Below are 26,532 nucleotides of genomic sequence, written 5' to 3' on the forward strand. Positions count from 1 at the left end.
AGGGATGGAGGGGATGGCATTCCCCATCTCGGGAACGCTGGCCCATCCCAGTCCTGGTGGGTCACTGGTCCCAGTGCTTCCCAGTGCAGTGCCGGAGATCTTGCAGCTCCATCTGCTGGCACCAAGGGCTGCAGAGGCTGTAGAGGAGGGAAGGCGCTGGGAAAAGGGGAGAGTTGGTGGGATAAACAGGACAGAGCACTTAAGAAAGAAAATCCACATGTGCCCTGGATCACAGAGGATTTGCTTGTTGTTTTGATTTTTTTTTAACCAATAGCCTGCAGTTTGCATATATGAAAATACAGGAGAATCTTAAGCCAGCAATAAAAGCAAACCCACACTGAGCAGTGTAAAAGACTCTGCAGGACACAGCAGGGAAGATAACACCTTGGAAGCTACGTAGACAGGTCTTGATGCTGTGCAAGCTTCACTGGTGACACTGGGGTTGGTTATTGCCTTTCCTTCAGCCCATCTTTTTTCCATTATTTCAGTCATTAAATCTTTTCTATCATGTCCATATTCAGAATAAAATCATTTGCAAAGTGAGGAGGAGACAGATGCAGCTGTCTCGGCGACTCTGCAGGTCCAGCCTTCATGGGACTTATTTAACAGACAGCCCACAAAAAAACATTTCAGTACCTGGAGTAGTTTGGGTGTTGTTCACTCTTGCTACTCGTGGTGAGCAACAGGTCCCCCAATGTCTGTGGTTTTGCTTCTCAAGCACCCAGGCAGCATATGAACCCCAGAGAAGAGTGAGCCATGCAGCTCAGTGAGGGGAGGGGGTGTGTGTGAAACCCCAAACACACTCCAGCAGCAGGCATCCCAGTGCGGTCAGGTGCCTGGGGCCACCAGAGCAGAGCAAGCCAGGAAGCTGATGGAGTTAAAAGTCATTCACCAGCCAAGCACCCCTGGCCAGCCTCTGTGAGAGGCTCCCAAAACACACCTTGACCTCTGGGTACCAGGGAGGGATTCAGGATGCCACTGCTCAGCCCCAGGCTATTCCTTACCCAGCACAGAAACCCTGTCTGGCTGCAGATAGAGGGGCTGACCTGATTCCACCCCCATCCCAAAATAGTCCCCACAGGGTTAGGGTTACCACAAAGGGAATAGAACAGTTGTCTTGGTGCCCTAGTGTGAGCCAAATGTCAGCCCTGCTGTACCCTGAACTCTACCCCTGGCTGACAGTACTGCAGGAGCCAAGTTCCCCAGGGCTCAGGTAGGGTTGTGAGCCATTTTACAGATGAGGAAATGGAGGCACAGCACAGTTGCCAATATTGCCTAGTGCTGCCTGAGATGTGATGGTCTCTAAGGCTGGGCCAGGCATGGGAGATGATGGAAGGTTCCCATTACCACACTGATCTTACAGCTCATGAGAGAGTGTGAGACCCTGCCAGACCCAAAGTTTTGTCCCTTAAACCCCAAGCAAGCAGGCAGAGGGAGATGAGCACAGGCAGACTGCTTCCTGTGGAGACAGAAGGGGTGTGCCTCCGAAACAGGGGTCTGGTGCAATTCACAGATAGAAGAGGTAATTCCTGTCGCTCTGCATGTAGAGGCAGCGTTTCCCTCTGCCCTCTGAACCCATCCCTTGCCAGAGGCCAGGACTGGCTGTCCCCATCATCCACAAGCCATGCTTCTCCACCACCTGTGTCCAGCCCCAGTACAGCACTTCAGGAATGAGACCCTGATCCATCTTCAGGTCCCACTCATCCTCTGGCTTCACCTCATCTATTGGTTCATAAAATATCTTGCTCCAGGTGTCCAACCTCAGCAGGTCCTTCTCTCCTAGAGGCTGGGCTTACTGTTCAGGCATGGGGCAGCGACTGCCCAGGGGGGCCCATATGCCACCGCTGCCTGCCCTGGGCAGGAATCCTGGGCTGGGATGGCTACGTTGGCTTCAGGCAGGGAACTAAAGCCTGAGAACAAGATATGAAACCACAAGTTTTGCCCACAGTGCCCAAATGGTTCTTCCCCAGCTTGTGTGTGCCTTTTTCCATCTGCTGTGTGCAGCAAGGGGCAATGGCTCCCTGGCCCTGCCCAGTTACTGCCCACAGGGCATCACCCACCAGGGATAGAGGAGGGGGGGGGGAACAGTCTTGCCTAACAGAAAAACTCAGGCAACCACAGTACACAAAGAAGAAACAAAAAGAAGCATTTCAGAAACGTGGTTACCCTGGGGCACTCCCTGACACATGCGATTTGGGATGCATAGTGGGGTCAGGAGAGCAATCTCGCTGTTTACATGGGAAATAAATGCAAGAGAGGTCACGGGGAGATCGTATCAGCGGAGTCCCAATCTCTGTTGCCTCAATTCTGTTTTTCCCCACTACCTACCTGCCCCAGGACCCCAGGGCAGATGGACCTGTATTTGAGGCTTATGATGTGCGGGCTATTTCAAAAGCTTTTGTAAGCATTTACAGACCAATTTCACCTTGGTTTTCTTCACCAAATTCATGCCCACAGGACATGCTGTCCCCATGGGTAAGTCCTGCAGGGAAGGTAAGAGGCGGAGGAGTGTCAGGCTGCAGGGAGACAATTTTCCTCCCAAATTTATGATGATCACCAGGTACCCTGAGCCCTGCAGGGGCAGGCAGGAGTCAGCATCCTCCCCTTTGCCAAGACTCTGTAGTCCAATAAGTGCAGTTTCCCCATGATTGACCTAACAGGGCAAAGACCTGGGACTTGTTCCCACAGCCTTCTTGTGCTTGCCAACCTTGGGCACCCTTTGCCCCCACCACAGGGTGCCTAGCCACCTGGAAAGGGTTTGTGTTTGCCAGGGTGTATTTCATAGCTATAGAATCATAGAATGGTTTGGGTTGAAAGGGACCTTAAAGTTCCAAAACCCCTGCCATGGGCAGACACCTTCCACTAGCCCAGGTTGCTCAAAGCCCCGTCCAACTTCACCTTGAACCCTTCCAGGGAAGGGGCAGCCACAGCTTCTCTGGGCAACCTGTGCCAGTGTCTCACCACCCTCACACTAAATAATTTCTTTCTTATATCTAATCTAAATCTACCCTCTTTCAGTTTAAAACCGTTACCCCTTGTCCTATCACTACACTCTCTGATAAAGTCCCCTTGTGAAAGCTCAGCACCCAGATGTTTCTGGAGGAAGATGCAATCTTTGGGCCCCTTGTGCACGGGGCCAGAGCAGACTGTGCTGTACACTACTTACAGGAGGCAGCTCCCTGTGACTTTGCTGCAAACCTCCAGCTCTAGGTGCCCCTCAGCTGCTTTGGGTGCCCAGTTCCATCAAGGCCAAAGGCGGGAAAGAATGGGGATGTGCCTCCCTGGAAGCTGAGCCCAGCTGGTAGATAAAGGCAGCCTCCAGCTTCCCTCCAAGCTGCTCATATGTTCTTAGAAAAGGCTTTGGAGAAATTAAAAAGCTCAAATGCAGCCTTGGGCTGAGGAGAAGGAGATTGTTTTATTCTTGCAAGTACACTCATCCTTTGCATGGGGGCAGTGAGGATCAGCCTCATGCAGAATATGTCACATAAGAAACCATCAGACTCAGCAGAGTCCTCAAGGCTGTGGGACAAGGTGCCTTGCTGAGGAACTCTGATGTGTCCCCATGTCCCCAGGAGCCACGGAAGCTTCACCATGTCACAAGTGAGAGCTGATCTTAAGCACCCAGTTTTCCAGGTCCTCCATCACCCGCCCCCAGCCATTACTCCAAATGCTTTTTGTGATCCCCAGCTCCCACTAGTTCATGATGAAATAAAGCAGGACGAAGAGGAGCACTGCCAGAACACAGAGCAAAGAGCTGCCGATGCAGCAGCAGCACTTCCAGGGGAAGCTGTTATCACGGGGTGAGGGGTGGTGGGTTTGGGTTGCACAGGGCCTCATGCCCTTGTGTTTTGGGGTGCGATGGGTCCTGGCCTTGTCCGCATCCGTCAAGGGCCACCAGACATCTGATGCCGGGGTCAGCTGTGACTTGCTGCAAACACCGAGCTGGCAGCCCTCGCAGTGGGCACTGTCATGCGGCCCCACCACCAGTGCATCCACCACAACTTCCATGAGGTCAGAGGTCTTGACGGGCACGTGGTAGAAGTACTTGAGGATCTTTAGCACCAGGTTGTGCAGAAGCCTCTCCACAGTCTCCTGGCTGAATGTGGGCTTCTCCAGCCGGGGGTTGGGGCACTGCCTGCATGCCTGGCGAAAAGCTCGCATCCACACCATGCCCTGGCCCCGGTGCTGGCGGCACATGTGGAACAAGATGTGCACTTTGGCTGAAGACCACTCATGAAAGCATTGGGAGCACTGAAACCTGCCAGGGCACAGAGGAGATCAGGTCAACCCAGGCTCCCTGTGCTGGGCTGGCAGCTTTCTGTACAGTCAATAGGAACCAGGATAGCCAGCGCTGATGGCTTAATTTCACTCATGCAAGCTTTGCAATAAACTGTCCTCCCCCTAACAACATGATGCCAGTCTGAGGAGTTCAACAGAGATGTGAACTTAGGGTTAGCCCCAGCATTAAAGATTTTAGGACCAAGGCCGCCTGCTGGGACCACCCTGGTCCCCTTTCCTAGCCCATCCCAGCCCCACTACCAGGAGCAGCAGTCCTTGGGGTGGGAAGCTCAGGCCCCAGATCTATTTGGGGCTCCAGCCCCTCACCTATACCAGCTCATGACAGCTCAGCAGAAAGCTAATGTCAAGCCCAGGGATGGGGAAGTCAAAAACAAGCAAAAAGTAGAAGGAAAGTGTGGGTGGAGGCTGCAGGGCAGGTGAGATGTCTTGAGTTGCCGAAAGGTGTGTAACCCGCAGCTCTTTGTCTTACACAATCTTCATGGGGCCTGGCAGTCAAGATCTCCATTTGCTGCCACCTTGGTTGATCCCCAGGGTCCTGCCTGGGGTGGAAATTGTTAAGATGGGGCCTCTCATCAGCAATGCAGAGCCACAGCCTCTCTCTGCTCCAGGACCCAGCAGCCTGGTGCAGATGCAGGGACTGCTGAGGCATCACCCCATGGTCCCAGCAGACAGCAGCTCTCCCTCTCCTCATCCTCTGAATGCAAACCCGGAAGATGTAGAGCGAGAGGGGTATAACTACCCTTGCTCGTTGGAGGAGCTCTTTGTAACTTGACACCAACATGAAGAAACTCTGGCCAAATACCAGCTGCCCTTTGGCCCTGTGGAGGTTCCGCACTCCCCTCCCCTCCAATTATTGTGATTTTTTTCAAGTTTGGCAATAACCTACCAAGCTTGGAACAAAATGGGAAAGCCCCTCCCAGCCACACCCACCTCCAAACTGCCTCTTTCGTGTCAAAAGCTGTTTCCTACAAGCAAACTTTGAGAAAGGGAAACATCCACATGTCAGCCCTGGTCCCGCTCCGACAGGGACCAAGCTGGCAGCCTCCTACCTTCCAAGAGCACGGTGCTGCACAAACTCTTTCCAGCCAGGCTTTAGGACATGGACCTGCAGGGTATCATCCTCCTGAAGTGTCCATGGCTCTGTTAAGTGCATATCTGCAATCTTCACCGCAAAAATGTCCTGCCAGGTCCTCATGGTCCCACCTGGAGCTGGGGAAAAGGCAGCAACCAAGCTTGTGGGTCAAGCTTGCAGATTCTCAGTGCTGATACAGGTGTACAACTGTCTTCTCCTCCAACTTTTCCTCTTTGCACAACGTCTTTGTGCTTGGAGAGCAGAACCTTTGCTCCTACATGAGCAGCACCGCCCCATCCCAATCCTTGCGTCAACAGGCTCTGCTGACGCTGTACCAGGTCCTGGCCGGGTAAAATGTCCCCCAAAGCAAGGACAAGGTGGGTTTCCCTAAGCCCCACACATGAACCCCCAACCCTGCTGAAGCCATGTTCTCATGATGCTGCTCTGTCTGTAGGCAGAGAGGTTGGAAACAAAACCCCCTGCCAGGCTGCCTGTGCCCATCACTATCACAGCTTTGGGGGCGAACCAGCAAAGATTGCACCCAGCATAGAAATAACGGAAGCAAAACCCACTGAAAACGCAGGACTCAGCAGCGGATAAAGCCCCAGGTAGTCTTATCTCTCTTGATAGCTGCCACCAAGCATGGGCTGTTTTTAACAACTTTCAGCCAACTCGAGCAGAAAAAGGCCTGATGTGAAACCGCAGGGTGGAAAGTCAGAGAGGATAGTACCGCACATAAAACCGAAAGAGGTGAGGTGTGCTCTGAGTTGAGAGCACCCAGAGAAGGTATAAACAGTGGGGCTGGGGCTGTCTGCAGCCCTCTGCCCCCAGCTCACCCTCTTGCACAGGTACCCCAGGACATCCAATGGAGAGTGATGCAGGGTGGGGAGCAGGTTAGATAAGATGCCATATGAAAGAAAACTGATCTTAACGTAGGGGAAGATCTGCAGCTTGATAAAGCAAAGTCAGCTTGCCATGGAAATAAAATAATCTCATTTAGCATGAAGTTTTCAGAGGAGACTCCTGTGCACAGAGAGGACACAGAAGGCCCCAAAATGCCTGACCTTGAAGGAAATGTGCTGGGTGGCTGCTGAGGATGAAGCCACCATGGAAAGTTATGGCAGCTCCTTGTGTTGAATACCTAGAGCAGCACTCAGGCACCCAGAAGCAGGGAGGTTTTAATACAAAGACTGTAGGATATTAAAAGCTGCAGAAAGACAGACCTCTGTTTTTAAAAAGGGCAGAAGAATCTAGGAATCAGGCTTAAAATAATTCACATTGGTTTGAAATGAAGTATGTCCCTGTGGCAGCTTTTCTGGCTTGACACCCCAAAAGCTCAGGTGTCCCAGGCAGCAGTGCCAGGGACTGGCCCTACCCCGGAGACGGCTGAGGATGTAGGTGATGGCATTTGTGGCCTTGCAAGAGGGTCATGGTGGCTTCTGGCAGTACGTGACAGCAGCTGTGAGATCTTAAGAGGCACCAGCACATCAGGCTCATCCTCCAGATCCCAAAAGGGAGGTAGGCTATGTAGATAAGTCCCAGCAACCAGAGGTTGGCAGAGAGCCTCCAGTCTTTGCTGCTGGAAGAAAAAATCCAGCAAGTCATCTGTACCCAGAGCCCTCCAACACCTTCATGATGTGTGCTGCCCCTCCTGTGAGAGGGAGGTGACAAGGTCCCAGGGCAGAGCCCCTCTTCAGCTTTGAGGTTCTTCCCTGCTTTGAAGTCCTTCCACCCTTAATTATGCCTTGATGCTACAATCTGGAGCAAAACTAGAAGGCAGGAAAGGTTTCCTGGAAACAGAAGAGCCAAGCGAAGGTATTCAGGATCCCTATTGAGAGCTAGCAAAGCCCTGTCCTGTGTATAGGACCTGAGTCACCCCCTGCCCAACAGCTCTGCCATGGGGACATGCAGTCCCACTTGCACTGGGGCAGTAGCCTGCAAGCAGGATAGTGAAGGAGGGGTCATCCCACCAGGGTTTCTGATGCTCACAGGTGGTGACTGGGGGGCATCCCTGGCTGCGGTCTGGTGCGTGCAGAGGGGGAGGGAGCAGCAGATGTCCCTGGCCCCCTCCCACTTCTTTCCCAGAGCACAGTCTCCCGTTTCTATAGGTTCATTATAGAAGACCCCTTCACGCACCCCGCCACAGAGGGGTCTCCAGGGCTGCAAATCTCCCAGCGGAGAAAGCAGGACCTAAGTGGGAGCAGAGCTGTCCTCACAGCTGGCACCCTGCAGTGCCTGGCAGCATGGTGACCAGTGTGACGTGAGGAGCCACCAGCAGCAGAGTGACAAGGATGGGGCCACTCACCCTGCAGCATCTGCCCATCCCCTTTAGACCCTTCTGTTTTAGGGGCTGAGATTTACCCTGGGGGTGGTGAATGCAGGAAAAACATAAAAGTTTTGATATCTCCCCTTTACTTCTAGGGCAGCCTATTTTGAGGAAGAGAAGCCCCCCAGAGAGGCATCCCTCTCTCCTGGCACTCTCATATTCACCCAGACAAACCAATCACTTCATCCGGGGGATCTGTGGTTTCAGCCCAGCCCTTCCTCCCCAAGGCTGCTGTCTTGGGCCAGAGGGATGCTGCCCACAAGGCAGGCGCTGCTCCCCATGCTGCCCGGCCCAGGGGGTGAAACGCTGCCCCTCGGGCACACTGCTCAATGGGGTCTGGTGGCACCCCTGGCGCAGGCACAGGCCCCTGCCTCCAAAACCCAGCTGTGATGGAAACCAGCCCTCTGTTGCGTCATGGCAACACAACTCAAATCACGACTCACGATGTACCGAGCCCTCGCAGTCACCTCTAAGAAGGAGCCCAGTGCTGGTCCCTCTATTAAAGCCTTTGATTTGCTTTTACTAAAGGGACTTTCCCAGAACAACCTACAGAGCCGAAACTGCTTTGACGTCCTGTTCCACTTCACACACACCTCCCAGCACGGCCCGAGCACCTTGCTGCTTACCAGCACCCACCTGGAAACAAAACCTGCTCCTGCAGGTCCCCCTACAGCCCAGCCTCGGCAGGGACCGGGGATGAGTCCTGTTCTGGTCTCAGCACAACCCCACTGGGCTGGCCAGCCCCTGATGGGGACAGACCCTGCCAGTCCATCCTGGCATGCTGGTCTTGGCTCCTCCATGGGATGACTGAAGGAGGCAAACACAAGGCACAACCCAGGCGGTAATTTCCCTGTCACTTTTGCACAGCCTGAAATTATTTTTGACTTCAGCTCCCACCCCCAGCTGAGCCACCCAGACGAGAGGAGGAAGGTTCCCCATAGTTCTTTCTCCTCCTCTCCATCTCTCACTTTGTGTCAGTGTCCCTGTCCCCCACCCCTCCAACCTAGGGACAAAGTCCTCACACTGCCCATGAGGACCCTGTTTGGTCCACACGTGCCCCATCCCTGCTGGGCCATCCATTCCCTCCCTTTGGGGTCACCCCATACCCAGGTGGCTCCATCCTGTAAGCAGTCATGGGAAGGGTCAGAAAGGGACACTCAACCCCAGTCCCCAGGCTGGATCACAGAGTGGGACACACCCTCAGCAGTGGGAATGCTGTGTCCATGGACATGGCAAGGCTTGCAAGACAGATGGACTGCTGTCTGAGCAACAGGGCATAACCCTAAACACTTCTCTCTCTTTCATTGCTTCCTTCATACCAGGGCTTTTCTCCCACTCTGAAGACTTCTCTCATCTTTCCTGCTCTAAACACGCCCAATTATTTTCCATCAGTCATTATTTCAGGACATTTTTAATCTTTTCTCCAGGTCATCAGGGTGAATTTGATTTCTAACTCTCCTTCCAGATGGCTCTTAGACCCACCCTCAACAGCGTACTGCCTTCATTTGAGCCATGCTTCCCCAGAAAACCCCTGTTTGATGTGCCTGCCTTCGTGAACTATTGATAATTGCTCATGGTATATAGCCATCCACCTACAGTGGCAGAATTTCCCATTTCTCTCACTTGCTTTTGAGAATGTCACATAAGGCAGCACAAAGATAACATCGCTCCCACTTTCCCCAAGGTACCCAGCCCATCACCCTAATGAAGAGAAAATGATGTTGATTTGACACAATGTGTTCCTGCTAAATCTCAGCCCCAGCACTGCCCTCTCGGTGTTTACCACTTGGTGGCCTTACTAATTTGTTCCAGTAGTTTTCTGGGTACAGAGGCTGACTCATCTAGAGCTTCCTGGATCCTCTTTTTCCCCCTTCCTTGAAGCAGATGGTGAACTGAGCATCTGTATCCACCTGGGACACAGCTCCACACCAGTTCTCTGCACCCCTGTCCTCCTCCAGCCTTGCCACTGTGACAGTGAATGGTTGTCACCCTGTCGCAGTGAAACCCACCACCTCTAGGGACAAGCAATGGCTGTAGCTGCCTTCATAGTCAAGCCCTTGGAGTAGAGGAGTCCACCTGTCTCAGGATGGATTTGAGGCAAGAGGGATCAGGTCATCTGGAAATGGGGATGTGCCCAAGCTGGACTGTAGAGAGGGGACATTGCCCCATCACACTGGACTTCTGGGATGGAGGGGGATGCTGAACTATGAGGAGAGATTTAAGGGAGGAGGTGGATGTGAAGATGTGGGCAGGTGCCACCCCTCATGGGTTTGGGCTCCCTGTTCATCTGGTGGGCCTCATGATGGTCTCTCCGAGTGTAAGGAGACAGCTCAGCCCCCTCCAACAAGGTTCTGTCCCAGTGCCACAGATGGTGGGTTTGGTCTTGGGGGCGGTGGAGCGGGCAGGCCCAGGGCTCCTGCCTGGCCCTCCGAGCCCCTGCACACCAGGATCTGGCCTGCCTGCATCCTCCTCAAGCAGCACATCCCGCCAAAGGGAGGAAGAGAGAGGAGAAACCCTGGAGACAACTCAAAGCAAAACTAGAGAAAGCAAAATGAGGGTGGTGGGAGGAAATGCAGATGTTCTGCAAGCCTACAGCGGGCTCAGCAACAGGCAGGGCAAGGCTCTCGGTGGGACAGGATGGAAGAGATGCTGTAGGCCTGGGACCTTCAGGACACACCAGGGCTGTGCAAGCTGGCCACGGTTAGGGGTCTGGGCAACCTGTCCAGCAGCCCATCCCTCCCACCACCAACCATGGCACCCACCAGCTACCCCAGCCTGTCTCTTCCAGGACTGATAGCTGCTTTCCCAGAGTGTCAAGGCCATGGCAATGTTCCCATATCATAGTGCCCAACAGACCCACAGATCACCCCATTAACCCAGGGACCATATAACCCACACACTGCAGCACCTCTAGCCCAATCTCTCCCAAACTGAAACGCAGCTCTGAGACCTCCCAGTGACCAGGACAGGGTTCAGTTGTAAATGACCTTACAATTGCTACATGACCCAACCGCACCTCCTCCTTCTGGCACCTGCAATGTCCTATTTTTCAGGATAGTGCTTTGCAGCTCTGTGGCACAGCTCTCCTCTAAGACACTGCTGCAAGCATCTGCCTGACCAGTTTTCTCAAGACCTGGTTTTTGGGCTCAGGTTTCTTTGAGGGATGCTTGCTCACATGTTGTTCACAATCACCTTTAATCAAGGCTGGAGTACATAAGGAGCCAGGCTGCATCTTAAGCATCTGTGTAGGGGGTTTTGCTTGCTTAGATATGACTTGGGCATGCTGAAGTCACATATCCAGCTGACAGGGATCAGTCCCAGCTCTCTGAGGTCTCCCAGTGGCGTTTGGCTGTACCCCATCAGCAAGATCCCAGTGTGGGACCAGGGATGAGCTCTGCTCTTCAGAGGTTCCAGCTGGCATGAGATCCCAGGGAGCTGACAAGGGTGCCAAATGCTGACAAAGCATTTTGACAGCCACTCCTCAGGAGAGCTACTGGGTGTCCGTGGTTGGGAGCGTGTGCAGGAAATGCAGAAGCTTCGGTGCCTGCAGCCACCCCCTCAGCTGCACCCGGGTCCTGGCATGAGAGGAGCTGCAGCACAGAGGTGGGGTGGCTGGGTCTGGGGTCTGTGTGTCTGCAGGGGTGCATGTGTATTTGGCACATAGCAGTTGTGTAAATCTGGGAGCGTGCACGCAAATTTGCATGGGGACTTGTGTGCACGTTTCTGTGTTCATGAGCATTTGTGTGTGTTTATACATGAGTGTGCATGGCCACACTGGGGATGCTTGCTCTGGAGTGATACAAGGGAAGAAAAATTGGAACCCTCCCTGTTTGGCTGCCGTGCACTTGTGAGCAGAAAGCATGGGGGAAGGGGCTGTCAGGAGCATCCTCCATCACTCATGACAGTAGGAATGAGGTGGGCAGATCCAAACCTACACCCTGTCTCCTCTGGCCTTTCAGGAGTCATTCCCAGCAATGGCACATCCTGAGAACATGGAATAGTCTGGTTCAAGTGCTATTTAATTTTACAGGGCCTTGTTCTTCTCCCACTTGCACTGCTGTAAACCCCAGTTTTACCAAAATGGGATGCTGAAGACCAGACTGAGGCCCTGCTCTTATTCTGTTGGTGGCCATTGACTTTGAGATGCAGGGATTAGACGCAGCAGCTGCGATGCTACAGAGAAGCAAGGTCAAAAACCAAAGCCAGGTGGTAGAGTCTGTCTAACCACTTTGCAGGAAACCTCCTCTCCACAGCCTAAACCAAAGACCACTGAAACCTGCCACCTACGCCCCTCCAGAGCCAGCAAAGCAGCTGCAGCAGAAAGGTTGTACCCCAAAACCATACCAGGCTCATCGCAGCCCAGCCTCTTCTTGGTGCAGGAAAAGGAAAGCCAAAGGACTTGAGGATGTCAGCTTAGTGTGTGTCCCCCCCAAAAAAAACCTGACACAAACCTTAGCATCTGAGGTGGAAATAATTTGCTTGGGTCCCTGCTTAATTTGGAGTTGAGAAAAGAGGCACAAACCTGCTAGTTGGCACACATAACAGGCAGTCAGCTGTTACGGCTGCAGTGGTGGGCAAAAGCAAGAGACCTGTGGTACAGAGTGAGGGGCAGGGGCAGGAGGGATGTGGGATGGTGGAGCTGGGAAAGCCAGAACTGGGGACTTCTCAGGACAGGAGGTAAAACAGCTTCCTCCAGCTCCCATGCAGTGACTCCAGGAAGACTGAACTACTATCAACACGCTGAAGAGAGCATCAAAACCATGGGTGGCTGCTCTCCTGGTTTGCACAGAAAGACAAGAGCAGCTCCTGCATGCTAATGCGCTTGGCTCCCCCTCCCCAAGCAGGATGCTGGGGCATGGGGGCTGACACCCATCTCAGGGCACTGCTTGGTTTGGGGATGCTCAGTGGGGACTTGAAACCTGCATCCTGCCCAGAGCTCATCCCAGCCCTGCTCCTGCTCTGGCCGGCACAGCCAGTGCTACGCCTAGCGCAAGTCTCTGCCAGGGCTGGGCACCCTCTTTTCCAAACAGGGAAGGGGGACGGTGCCTGACAGCCTGGGGCATCCCCACCACTCACCCCACACACCCCCAGGCCCCAGCCTTGCGTCCTGCAAGGGGCAGGATTGCAGCCAGGCTGCGGAGGAGACACATCCCACGTGGCAGCAGGGGATGCTCTTGCTACACCTCTGACCCCACTGGGTGGCTCGGGAGCCTCTGACCAGCTGCTGATCGCCATCCACCGAGAGAGGAAGGGACCCAGCCCCAACCACTCCTGGAGGAGCCATGGCTTGAAGGCAGGGGGTGCAGGAAGGGCACCTCTGCTGCCCAAGAGGCAGGGTGGAAAATATGAAGCAGGGCCCACCCTCTCACCGGTGTCGTGTCTGACAGGAAAGCCAAAAGCAAAACTGCTGACTGAGCTTCTGCTTTTCACCCACTGCGGCTGCCTCCTGCCTTGGCTTTCCGGGCAAACTGAGCCTGGTTGGCCATAGCAGATCTCTGTCAGAGCTGCTGGAGCAAGGAGCAGGGCTGCTGCTTGCAAAAAGCCCCTCCAGGCTGTGAGCTGTGCACTGGCATGAGTGAATGTTGTGGGAGTTACAGCACTGCCGATGGTGGCTACTGGGAGCCTTCAGCTGCACTGGGGACTGAAGGAGGCCACCACATCCACTGTCCTGCCCTGAGTAAGGGTAAAAGGCATCCCAGATGGATGTTCTTCCCATCTGGTCCCCTATGGAGCTTTCTCAGGGATTTTCTAGCCCCCACAGGGGACAAACTGTGATGCCTGGCATGCCTCACCTGTTCTGCCAGTGCCCAGGCTGGCTCCTGCATGGCTGTGCTGGTTTTACTGGGGACAAGGGAAAAAGAAACCTGCTGACAATGCTGCTGAAGTGTGAGATGCAGGTGACTCTTGCCTGTTTCTGCTGGGCTTCATGGTCTCCCAGCATGTCTCTGCTGTCTCCAAAGCCACTCCTTACAGGGATTTATCTTCTCAAGTAGTTGTCACTTCTTTCTGTTCTGATTTCTGGCAGGCAGCACAATGCCAGCATCACTTTCAAGAGGGAAAATGGAAGTTTGGAGCCAGAAAGCTGCACCAAGCACTGTGCTGTAAGTTTTGTCCAGGCTGACAGCAGCCAGGCCTCTGTCATTACCGGGATGCTCATTCTCAATGGGCTGGGCAGGTGCCCCACGTTGAGCCTGGTGAGGGGAGGCTTGGTGTGCAGCTGCAGCTGGGTGACCAGCTCAGACAGTGGTGAGAGGAAAAAGAGAAGCGCCTTCTCTAAATTATTAAGAGCAGCTTTGTGGAAGAACAGCTTGCATATTGCACGGAGAGGCCCAGGAACCACAACAGACGCCGCCACCTCCCGGCTCTCGCCTGCGCATGCCGAGAGCCGTTATTTGCCTGCCCACGCACTTGCCATCACAAGTCAACAGACTCCCCTGACGTGAAACCCTTTATTCACCCTGCAGGGTCAGATCTGTCTCCCACCTGCGGAGGGAGGGACATGCGGGTAGATTTCCCTTCTTGCAGAGGATAGCACCTGAAGACAGGAGGAAAACCAGCCGCCTGCTTCCCAGGGGTTTCTTTAAATAGTGGTACACAGTCTCTGCCCCAGGCAAGGAGAAGCCCTCAGCCTTGGGCTCCCGCAAGCAGCATCTCCCCAGGATCCACTCCAGCTCTGGCCTTCGGCATTTCCTCCCACAGTTGTGTTTTGTTAGTTGGGAATCAGCGTGGCCATTCCAGAGAGCCCCGGATGGAGGTAGAAAACCAAGGTATGATGTAAATTGCCTTTGTGACAGACCTGTTAGCATTTCTGCTCTTCCCTAGCCAATCCTCCCTGCACTGAGTGAAGAAGCATCACGTGGAGCCCAGCAGGGACCTTCCTCATCCCATGATACCCATCCCACAGCCACAATCCCACCACGGCCAGGACTGTCCGATATCAACTCCAACAACAGCCCCTCTGTTGCTCCTGTCCTGACACACTGGATTTTTCCCAACTGCAAACTGCAGTGGGAGAAAGGGGCCAGAGCAGCCTGTCCCTGCCCACACCCCTCAGCGAGGAGGGACCCCGGCCCTCAGCAGGGCTGCGACTGCACCTGCCAAGTCCTCTCATCCTGGTGTTTCTTCTCTCGTTCTGGTGTGACAGGTTTCTCCTCTGGGAAGACGATGGTGGCGTATTCGGTCTGGTCAACCAGCCGGGTCTCGGGGGGCAGCTGGGCATGCTGCTCCCACTGAAACTCCAGCACACCATAGTCCACAGTAGACACGGACACCACGGGGGGCTTCTCCTCCTTCTGCAAGGAAATCCCGTAGGGGCAATTCATCATCCAGAGGTACCCACCATCCCCAGCACAAGCCCCTTTTTTACAGCAAATATTGAAACCAGCTCTGAAGCATCCCAGGAGGGCAAGAGCAGTACAAAGCAGAAAGACAAACAGACCTGGGATAGCATTTGCCCAGAGAAACCAGACCACGAGCCTTGGGGTCACTGCCAAAGCCATGTGGGTCTCAGCTCTCTGCCTCTGCAGGCAGGTTGGGCTCCCTGCCTGCCCAGCTGTAGAAGGCAGGATTGTGCTAGGAGCCCTTTTCCTACCTCTCCATCGGGCTCTGAGCTGGCACGGGGTGCACGAGGAGAGCCTCAGGCTGAGTTTGCTCAGCCCATTCAGGGAAGAACAAAGGGGGACCTACTTGCTGCCTTCAGCTACCTAATGGGGTTGGAGAGAAGATGGAGCCAGACTCCTCCCTGTGGTGCCCAGCAAAAGGAAGGGAGGAAACAGGCACTAGCTGCAGCAAAAGAAATTATAGCTTAATACGGGGGGGGAGGGGGGGGGGGGATAATTTCCTCCCATTTTCTAGAGCAATACAACCCACTGTCAAAGATAACCCCGTTTTGAGGAAGGGTTAGACTAAAGAGGTCCCATCCTATCTCAGGCAGTTTTTTTGATTTTGTGATGGGGCTGTGCTGCAGGTGCAGAAAAGCAGTTGTAGCTGTGCAGAAAAGATCAAGCAGCATCAAGACAGGAGAAGCAGAAGCCTGTGAAGGGCTGATAAAGGGAGGCCCTGCACCCTTTGCACCCCAGCGATGCCACAATGCTCCCCTACAGCATAGCAGGGTGTCAGAGACAGAAAACTCACCGGTGGCATGTTTTCACTTGGTGGATTCTGCACATCTGCGAAGTAACACGTTTGGTTAGTAGATGCTTGTGTGCCAAGACAGAGTGAGCATCTGTGCCTGGGGCTGACTGAGCCCCCACATCCTAGGAGACTGCTAGACACCACAACTATTGCACCACGCTTCTTCCTTCTTCATTCAGGGTCTAACACCCTGAGCATTACAAGGACAAGGGAGATACCAGCCCAGTCTAGGGATTAACTGGGATTAGTGAGGTACAATTCTTCAGGAGTCCCCTCTGGGAAAGTCCCTCTGGCTGACCACAGCATGGCTGAGGCGATGCCCAAGCTGTGGCGGGGGGATTATGAGGTGCCCTGAAGGTGCTTGGGCAAGGTGCATGTGGGAAACTTGAGTGCAGCATTAAGCCACCATACTAACAAGCAGTGTGGAGCTACAGCATGAGTCTGGGGACTCTACAAAGGGCAAGCAGGGCCCAAAGCACCCTCCTCCCCTAGGCATGGAGATACCTGTCCCACGGAGACATGCCACAGCTGAGTTTTAACACGTTGAACCAGTCCATGTACCTGAGGAGGCTGCAAGTATCTGGCTTCCCCCAAGTTCCAGCTGGGTTTGCTGGGTGAGCATCACTCATCAGGTCCCCTGGCAGACCCCAGCCCCTCAGCACAGCACGGTCCCCACAGGGGATCATACCTCCTCTCCTATACGTGACAGTGAGGTAGCCAAACATCAGCAGCACAACCACCCCAGCCAGCAGCAGGATGCCGAGGAGCACAGCCTTGATGTAGTCTGGGGGATTGCCTTCCTCCATCTCAGGCTCATCAGTGGCATTCATCTTCTCAGGGGCTGCTGCAATAGCCATCCAAAAAAGGGGGAACAAAACAGCAGGTCAGGAGTGTAAAATGGCCTTTACAGTCCTTGTGAAATGCAACAGGGGAACATGGGGGCTGTTCCCAGAAAGGGCTCAGTCCCAGGCAGGCTGCCACAAACCCACCATCCCTCCAGGGGCCCAGAATTTGGGCTGACATGGGGGATGTTTTGGCCATGTACCATCCCTTCCCATTGCAGGTGGTGAGGATGATCTCACACCACTGAGAGCTGGGGTCCAGGGGGCCAGGCACCACTCTGCACCCACAGGCAGCCCTGTGGCATGACCCCATGCCCAACAAAGCCCCATGGAGGACATGGCTTCCCCGAGCCTCCCTGCTGCTTCCATAGCCTGGGGCCAGCTCAGCATCAGCCCACATTGGAAAGAAATGTTGTGAAAGACAGTGACTTTTACAGTGTTTCTCCTTTTTATAAAAGGCCACCTTCAGCCCCACAAAGACCCCATGTTGACAAGCAGGGGCATGGCAGATCTTGCTGTGAGATCTCAGACTTTCACTCTATGAGACTCTCCCAGAGCATGGTTTTGCAACAGTATCTAGACCAACACTGGCTGTTTCAGGGGTCTGAGACCCACTCGCCACCCCAAACACAGTCCCTGTCCCCCACAGAGCTGTTCAGGGGTGAAGGCAGTTCCCTGCACTGGTCTCCTGCCTCCATCCATGGGTGAGGACTTGTTCCTCCCCACAGCATCACTGGGGACAACAGCCCCAGCAGGATGGAGACATCCCGCCTCAGGACCAGTTCCAGCTGCAGTGTGGATGGGTGAGGACAACCTGTGCCCCTGGGCCTCAATCCTGCATGCAAAGGCAAGGGAAAAGGGCAGAGCTGTGCTCTCCTGACCCACACCAGGTCCTCCCTCAGCAGGGGACTGCCTGCCTTATGCCCTGGGGCTGCAATGTTCCTGGGGCTGTAGCACCATGGGACAACACCAACGACCTTCCCCATCAGCTCAGCCCTCAGGCTGACCTGTGACCACCAGGTGGGACCGATCGCTCTCCATCACTTTATCAGGTTCAAAGAAGGTGATCAGCCCACAGTAGTAGGAGCCTGAGTCATTCTGGTGAAGGTTCAGGATTTCAATCTTGAAGGCTGGAGTGTGGTTGGTGAGCAGATACTTCTCCGTTTTTGTTGGGGGTTTGTTCCGGCTGATCTCAGCAATTTTTTGGGCTTGGCTGTGGTTGGTCTCCTTGTACCAATTGAGGCTGTACTCCAAGCCAGAGTCACTCTCCATGGAGATATTGCAGAAGAATGTGGCTGAGCCTCCTGCAGGGACAGTTAACATGGCTGGGAAGAAGGTCACTGTTTGGGAGAGAAGAAGCAAGGAACAGACATGGTTACAGCAGGCACAGGTCTCAGAGACACCCGTGCCTCCATGCAGGAACCAGGGATGCAAAGAGGGTGAGAGCGTGCCATCACCCCTGCTAGCACCCCATCCCATGGAGAGGTGATGGGTTCCTATGTCCCAAACCCAGAGGTTCCATGCATGCCTCAGCTGTTTCACCCTCAGCTCCTGAAGGTCCCTAAAGGAATTTACAAAAACCTGCTGGCGAGTGGTTGCAAACCCAGCCCCATGCCATCACCAGCACCCGGCTCACCCATGGCCAGGCTCTGGGGTTTGCCAGCAATGCAGGCAGCCTGATGCTTGGCCAGCCTGCAGCATCACCCCAGATTGCAGAGAGGTACATCACACGTCTCTCCCCTCCTGAGTGTGTGCCTGCCGGCCGGAGGGGAATACACAGGGGTAGTAACTCTACCATGAAGTGGTTTCAACAGAGCAAATTGTGCTCTGGGCTACGTAAAATTAACCCAGAACACCTACACCAGGGAAAACAGACTCGGGGGGCTGTATTATTTTTAAATCTATGCTACATTTTAATGTCTGAGTCAGCCTTCCTCCAGCTGATATTGACTCCAAAAGCGCGCAGAGGGACTGAGTCCTGGGCTGCGGCAGCACCCTGGAGTGAAGACCATCGCATGTCCAGCTGCCTGCTGGGGTGCTTCAGCTCTGCCCACTGCTCCATGATGGGAGCATAGAGTGGGCAGGGGCTGCCCAGGGCATGGTATTTGCTATCTCCAGCCTGAGACCATCTGACAGGGCAGAGTGACCTGGAACTTACAATGCCATCTCTTTCCAGCTATCTGTCCCCTCCTCACAGGAGGGGAGGCTGGCAGGCACCCACCCAGGGGGTCACGGCTGGGCTTACGAGGCTGCTCCTAGCACAGAGGGCAGCTGGCCACGGCTGCAGTCCCCCTGGCCCTTAGCACGAGCCCTGCTGCTTCAACATATTTCCCTGCCTGTGATCCCAGCGGATTCATCCTCAGCAGGCAGCGGTGATGCTGCCGACATGGGCCAGGCTCACAACATCCTGGCTCAGCCAGCCCCGTACAACAGGATGAGGCAGCTGCTGCATTAACTGTTGTTCAGAGCAATAAAAAGCAAGAAGAAGCATTTTTCACACAGGTTAGACCAAGCAACTCTAACCACCAATGCCTTGAAAAGTCTCTGCCGTTAAGAAATTTATCTTCAGATAGCAGCCCCGGGGCTCGTAGCCAGAGTTAGAATGTCCCTCCAGCCTGAGGCCATAGGACCATGAACTCAGCATCACCAACCAGAAAAGGAACCAGGACAATTCCTTGAATAGATACAGGATTAGGTGGAAAACAGGGCTGAGAGATGAGAGATGAAATCGAACAGGAGGAGGGAGGGAGGGAAGTGCCCAGACTCCTGCAGGCAGAGCTGGCTGCAGCAGTGCCTGCACTGAGAGATGTAAATTTTGTAGTGTTTTGTTGTGTTTAACAGGAAATATTTGGCAGGATCGGGACTTTGCTTCCTACCCAGTGGCACTACCAGCAATGAATGAAGTGCTCGGAAGACTCCTGAAAGAAGAGGCTGGGTTTACACGTTTCCCTGCATCTTCTCAGCACCAGAGGTAACATCTGCTCCAAGGGATGTCCAGCCTTGTGCCCACGCTTGGGGCAGAAAACACCCGAAGCTACCAAAGAAAGAGCCAGGCTGGGACGGAGCAGGCACAGGCTTAATCAGGGCTCTCGCTTGCTTTGCCCACACTCACCCTCTCCACTCTACCTCCTCTCCTCCACAGAATGTCACCCTGAGCAAAACCGCATGCAGGACCTTGGCTCTGTCAGGGTCAAGTCCAAACCAGGTAGCACAGACTGAGAGCTCAGCCCAAAGCCATGAAAGCTAGAGCAGAAAACCCCAGACCCTGCATGGCATTCGCAAACCCAGAGGCTCAACACCGAACCTCAACACCAGTCAGTCTGTCCACGAGCCTCCAGTGTCAGCACTGTGGGCTGGGGACCTGTCTCCTTCCCCATCTTTTAACTCCATTTCTGCCTTGAGCATCCCCATTTCTCTTGCTTCAGCCACGTGTACCCAAAAGCTTTGGGGTTTCTGCCTTCTTGATGCAGAGCTATTTATAACTACAAAGCTCCCAGCCCTCAGACATCTTCCACTGGCTGTGAATATCACCAGCTCTGCTGGCAAGCGCACCGCGGTCTGGTACCTACCCCGGCGGCAGCTGGCCAGCATGGGGCCACAGCAGAGCAGGATGGTGCAGAGGCCAGTCAGGACCACCTCCAGGCTGCCCCACATTGTCTTTGAGGCACCCAGAGCCATGGCAAAGCGGTCGGTCCCCTGCCTGGGCAGACGTGGTGAGCCGTGCCGTATCGCGCCACCCCCAGCTCTTTCTGTGCTTTCTTCCCCACGTAGCAGCTTGTTCTCCAGCATACGTGGCAGGGGCTGGGGTGGAAATGAAATGTGCCCATCTCTGCCCCAGAGGGAAACCCAGGCTGCCTCCCGCCCCCAGCTTCCTCCCCACAGAGGCAAGGATCAGCTGAGCAGGGTCTGGGCCCTTCCCCTCCCCGAGCGCTCCTGGCCGCTCTCACGCAGTCACCCAGCTGCCAAGACAGGCAACACTAAACCTGCACCCTTTTGGGGGAAAGCTCCCAGGGATGGAGCAGGCAGAGACCATGGGGGACGTATCCTCAGCTCCAATCCTGGCCCACAAGTAAAAGCACTGTCTTGGGTTCCCAGGCACCCATGGGTGCTCCAACCAGGTGCCCATGGCAGTGGGGTGTTGGGGGACATGTGGCACTGGGTCACCAGGCACGGTCTGAGCAGCCATGAGGCACCTATTGGCAGGCTACTCACATGGGAAAGGGATAGGAGGAAGAAGGAGGAGGAGGAGGAGAGGGAGAAGAAGGGGAAGGGGAAAGAAAGGGAAAGAAGGAGAAGGAGAAGGAGAAGGAGAAGGAGAAGGAGAAGGAGAAGGAGAAGGAGAAGGAGAAGGAGAAGGAGAAGGAGAAGGAGAAGGAGAAGGAGGAGGAGAAGGAGGAGGAGAAGGAGGAGGAGAGGGAGAAGGAGAAGGAGAAGGAGAAGGAGAAGGAGAAGGAGAAGGAGAAGGAGAAGGAGAGGGAGAAGGAGGAGAAGGAGAAGGAGAAGGAGAAGGAGAAGGAGAAGGAGAAGGAGAAGGAGAAGGAGAAGGAGAAGGAGAGGGAGAAGGAGGAGAAGGAGAAGGAGAAGGAGAGGGAGAAGGAGCAGGAGGAGAAGGAGAAGGAGAAGGAGAAGGAGAAGGAGAAGGAGGAGAAGGAGAAGGAGGAGAAGGAGAAGGAGAAGGAGAAGGAGAAGGAGAAGGAGAAGGAGAAGGAGAAGGAGAAGGAGAAGGAGAAGGAGAAGGAGAGGGAGAAGGAGCAGGAGGAGAAGGAGAAGGAGAAGGAGAAGGAGAAGGAGAAGGAGAAGGAGAAGGAGAAGGAGAAGGAGAAGGAGAAGGAGGAGGAGAAGGAGGAGGAGAAGGAGGAGGAGAGGGAGAAGGAGAAGGAGAAGGAGAAGGAGAAGGAGAAGGAGAAGGAGAAGGAGAAGGAGAAGGAGAAGGAGAAGGAGAAGGAGAGGGAGAAGGAGGAGAAGGAGAAGGAGAAGGAGAAGGAGAAGGAGAAGGAGAAGGAGAAGGAGAAGGAGAAGGAGAAGGAGAAGGAGAAGGAGAAGGAGAAGGAGAAGGAGAAGGAGAAGGAGAAGGAGAGGGAGAAGGAGGAGAAGGAGAAGGAGAAGGAGAGGGAGAAGGAGCAGGAGGAGAAGGAGAAGGAGAAGGAGAAGGAGAAGGAGAAGGAGAAGGAGGAGAAGGAGAAGGAGGAGAAGGAGAAGGAGAAGGAGAAGGAGAAGGAGAAGGAGAAGGAGAAGGAGAAGGAGAAGGAGAAGGAGAGGGAGAAGGAGCAGGAGGAGAAGGAGAAGGAGAAGGAGAAGGAGAAGGAGAAGGAGAAGGAGGAGAAGGAGAAGGAGAAGGAGAAGGAGAAGGAGAAGGAGAAGGAGAAGGAGAAGGAGAAGGAGAGGGAGAAGGAGGAGAAGGAGAAGGAGAAGGAGAGGGAGAAGGAGAAGGAGAAGGAGAAGGAGAAGGAGAAGGAGAAGGAGAAGGAGAAGGAGAAGGAGAAGGAGAGGGAGAAGGAGAGGGAGAAGGAGAGGGAGAAGGAGAAGGAGAAGGAGAAGGAGAAGGAGAAGGAGAAGGAGAAGGAGAAGGAGAAGGAGAAGGAGAAGGAGAAGGAGAAGGAGAAGGAGAAGGAGAAGGAGAAGGAGAAGGAGAAGAAGTTTTGGCTCCTTAGATGTGTTTCTCCATAGACAGATTCGCAGAAAGCAGGGGCAGGTGCCTAGGGCTGGCGTGCTGTTACTGGGGTGACCTTTGCAGCAGACTTTTTCAACTTCTCCACCAGCAATGTTCCCCGCTTGCCTCGCTGACTAATACTCGCACAGGAAATAACCAGCGGTGAAAGCACACCACGGCTGGCTCCTCCGCTTCTCTCGAACACAGCCTTGGTGCCCCGCAATTTTAGAAAGCGTCAGGGGAAAATTAATAATTGGGGTGAAGGATGTGATTCTCATGATGATTTCATTATTTTCCAGACTTTCAGAAAGAAGCTGTGGGAATGGGGCTTGCTTACCTCTCACTTTCAGACACAGCCCTGGCAGGCAAGTGGGCTGGGGGAGCCACCCCTAATTTGGGATGGCCAAAGAGGGGGTTCTGAGCTGAGGCAGGCAGGGCTCACCCTGGGTTGGTGGCTCAAACCAGTCTGTCCTGAGTCCTCTTTTCCAGTCTCATCCTGGCATTACAGCATCACTCCTTTCTCATGAGCTTCTGGCCCTGCTTGAGTCACAGAGCAAGCCTGGGGGGCTGTCCCCTCCTTGTCACCTTTCCATGCTGCCTGGCCAGAGGCCACCATCTGTCAGGGTGGCAAGGGGAACACTCTTCATGTGCAATGGTGCTGGTGGTCTCTGAGGTGGACATCACCTCTTCCTTCACAATTTCCTGCGTTCTCATTAAAAAAAAAACCCTAACTGAATTCTAGAAAATATGGAATCTCACAGCGAGGAGTCCCCCTCGAGGATTTGTGTCCCCAGATAGCCACACCAGGCATCCGGATTGAGTGTGGGGAGGCTTGTTTGGCACTTGCAACATGTTTTGGTTTCTAGAGGCGGAAGATGTGATGAGTATCACCACTGAGATCACAACTCACTGAGCCAGGGATGAGCAGGAAAAACTGGCTCATCCTCCCCGCCCAGCGTGGCAGTACAGGGTTCTGATTAAAATCATAGCATGAATTGCTCAAACTTTCCAACGCATGCTTGAAAAGGGGCCTCAGTTGGTACCTGAGGTGGGGAGGCTGCCGTGTCCACTAGAAACCAGACGGCTAGATGCAGACTGTATGGCAGTGTTTTTGGATGCTCAGGTTCCTTCAGAAACCCATGTCCCAGCGCTCCCCCCTCGCTCCCCAGCAAGCTGGGGACTGGCATTGACACCAGAGCCTTTCCAGGCTGCTTGGGGTGCAGGATGAGGTGGTGTGTGGCCAGGAAGCACCAGGGAGCTCACAGAGCTGCAGAGCGTGCAGCAGAAACCACAGGTCCAGCAGAACGCTGAAGGAAAACTTGCTCCACTGCATGAGAGAGAATGGGGGGGCTGTTTCCCCTTTTTGCTGAGAAAAAATTGAAAAGGATGAAAAGAAAAAAAGAAAGGATCAATCTCGCTGCTAGGAAGCTGCTGGGGGGGAAAGCAAGGTGAGCAGTGGTGCTGTGCCCCAGCCCAGCATGTGCCCTGGGTGCTGGCATCACAGAGAAGCCTGGCCCCACAGCAGACCCTGGACCTCAGGAAGGCTTCACACCCTGCCTGCACCCTGCCAGACCAACACAGCTCCCACTGGCTCTTGCACCAGCTTCTCCAGCACCAAGGAAAACAGCCTGACTCGAGCCATGCTGTGGCTCCTGCTCATGCTGGTAAAACCCCTCCAGCCCAAACAGGGTGGATGGCAGATCTTGGGGTTAGCTGAGAGGGGGCCTGAAAAAGGTCCTTTGATGCTTAAAAAAAATAAATTCCCTTTCCCTGAGCTGGAGTATGGTGAATTGCATGGGGCAGTCCTCTTCTATTTGCAAAATAGAGAAAAAAAAAGAGCTAAAAAGGAAGGAGAAAGAGAAATCAGGAATAAGTGAGAAAATAGTTTGTTCTTCAAAACTAAAAGCTTCATCAAACACATCACACCACTTCACTGAAGCATAAACGTCCTTTTTGTCCCCAACAAGAAGCTGGCCCAATGTGGCAGTGAGGGTCCCACCAATGCATCTGGGACCCAGATGAAGCCTGGGTTTCCTGCAGCCGTCACACACGTCAGGGCACACAGCTATCACCCTGAGCAGGCACCTCAGAGGACTGGGAGTCAGTCCAAAAATGGCTTAGAAGCATCTGGGGTATTTAAAGAGCACTGAATATTTGGAAGATGTGCAAGAAAGCAATGACCAAACACCTCAGATGGAGCCAGCTGAAGCCCAGAGCTGAATGTCCTCAAAACCTAGGGAAAGCAAAGCTTCCCAAATGAGATTGGGAACACAAAATCCCACGAAAAGATGATGAGGAAGAGAAACTCACAGGTTCTCAAAGATCCCTTCCTCACTGGTTTAACGGAATTCACATCTGTGGGTCTGACCCAAGCAGGAGGTGATGTGGCTGGGGCGAAAGAGGAAATGGTTAATAGTATTTGCAAATAAACACAGAGAGCTTTGAGGTCTTTCAGATACTTCTCAGAAATTAGGAAGGCAAACGATTTGCATGAGCAACAACTCCTGACCCTGTGGGGAAAGGCAGCGGCCTGGGGGATGAGTAAGCAGCAAGTAAGCGGAGGTATGGTGGCATGAAACTGTTCCTTTAGCAAGTGGAAATCTGCAGGGTCTGTGCAGGGCACTGATAACTGCAATTCGAAGGTGCCGCATGGGTATGGCATGGGGCCACTGCCACATCCAGCATGGCAGCAGGGTGCTGCTCCTGCCTGTGGGCAGAGCTGATGCCCAGCCTGGTAGTACTAAGGGCTCTGGTGGATTGTCTCTAGCAAGCAGTGCTGCTAAAGCCAGTGAAAATCAGGAGGTGCTGCTGCTGCTCAGGGTCTCAGCAACCCACCTGTGCTTGGAGCAGGTTGGGGCAGGACCTGGAGCCAGTTAGGATGTGTCTGTGCATCCCAAGCAAAACCCCGGCAGAGGTACCTCCTGCCTCCTGCGGTGCAACCTCACAGCCTCCTGCACCTGAGGGGCACCTCCAGACTGCACCCTGCCTGCAGAGCCCCAGTCCTAGGTGCCCCCTAGCCCTGCCTCATGCGATGGCCCCCTCCAGCCCCTCATCCCCAGCAGCAGAATGCTCCACGCCAGTACAGCTGCATCATTGCATTGTTTCCATTCGAAGTACCAGGGACCTTTCTCGGCAGCATCAGCTGCTGCACGTAAGAAATGCGATCATGGAGATTGCTGCATCAAGATAAACGGCAGAGGAAGCAGGATGTCAGCTTCTCAGGAAGGGGCTGTGTCATATGCAAGCTGTTGTTTCTCAGCCTTCCTTGGGACAGACAGCAGCTGCAGGCAGGGAAAAGAGCACAAGGGTGTGACTGGGGGCAGGATAACAGGGAGTGACAATTTTAGGCCTTTCTGGAAGATTTCAGAAGTTCCTGAAGGAAAGGAGCAAGGCTGGTATCTCCATGCTGATGGTTGGGCCACGTGACCCGGAGGAAGGAAGGGAGCACAGGGTCTGGCAGCAACACATGGGCAGGAATCGGGGGAATAGGCTTCATAATGGCAACGCTCTCAGGCTGCGCTGTCCTCCACCTGCACCCGCTGCCCCGTAGCAGCCAGGTGCTCCCAGCAAGGCTCCAGGGCTGGAGTCAGTACTGGGGGCCGGAACACCAACATGGAGTCCCTCTCGCTGAGGCCAAGGGCTTGCAAAGACATCTCTGAGCACAGGGACCGCCTGCCCTGCTGGCACCCAGACTGCACAGGCGCCACGTCCGCAGCCGCTCCAGCCCATGGGGCGCGGGGCGAGGCAGCGGGCAGGGGCTCGGGCTGCAGCTGCCCCGTGATTTGGGGTGAGTCGAGGGCACCGGGGAAGCGCCCAGCACCTGAAGCCACCATCCCCACCAAGGAGCCCCTCTAGCTCCCCATCGGTCCTCCTGCCACGCTCACCTCCCCCACAACGGGCTCATCTGCATTTACAGTCAGAATTATGATAGCACCGATTTAGCATTTATTCACCATTTTATTGCATCAAAATTTTAATTCTAAAAACATACACACCCCCCCCCGTGCGCCCGCACCCCCGCGTCGCGGTGCTGAGCTCACGGCCACGTGCCAGCCCCCGCGGCCCGAGAGGCGGGGCGGGGCGGGGCGCCATGACGTACCGTGGCGCCGTGACGTACATAGCGCCGTGACGTACATGGCGCTGTGACGTACCGTGGCGCCCGTGACGCGCGGGAGGCGGAAGTGGCGGGGGTTGCCGGGGTAACCAACGC

The 26,532-nt window shown here is 54.4% G+C and overlaps 2 protein-coding genes across 2 annotated transcripts; both read right to left on the reverse strand.

The window, feature by feature from the left end:
• Nucleotides 1-3,693: 3,693 nt before the first annotated feature.
• Nucleotides 3,694-5,494, reverse strand: LOC141963293 (receptor-transporting protein 3-like). The gene is made up of 2 exons (XM_074912485.1): nt 5,349-5,494; nt 3,694-4,258 (listed from the first exon to the last, which is right to left on the reverse strand). The coding sequence occupies exons 1-2, from the start codon at nt 5,492-5,494 to the stop codon at nt 3,694-3,696; spliced, it is 711 nt and encodes a 236-aa protein (XP_074768586.1).
• Nucleotides 5,495-14,770: 9,276 nt separating this feature from the next.
• Nucleotides 14,771-20,350, reverse strand: PDCD1 (programmed cell death 1). Its single transcript, XM_074912674.1, has 5 exons — nt 20,242-20,350; nt 17,680-18,012; nt 16,519-16,674; nt 15,831-15,865; nt 14,771-14,989 (listed from the first exon to the last, which is right to left on the reverse strand). Exons 1-5 carry the CDS (start codon nt 20,348-20,350, stop codon nt 14,771-14,773), a joined length of 852 nt encoding a protein of 283 aa, XP_074768775.1.
• Between the last annotated feature and the right edge of the window lie 6,182 nt (nt 20,351-26,532).

Source organism: Athene noctua, chromosome 8, assembly GCF_965140245.1.
Source record: "Athene noctua chromosome 8, bAthNoc1.hap1.1, whole genome shotgun sequence".
NCBI lineage: Eukaryota > Metazoa > Chordata > Aves > Strigiformes > Strigidae > Athene > Athene noctua.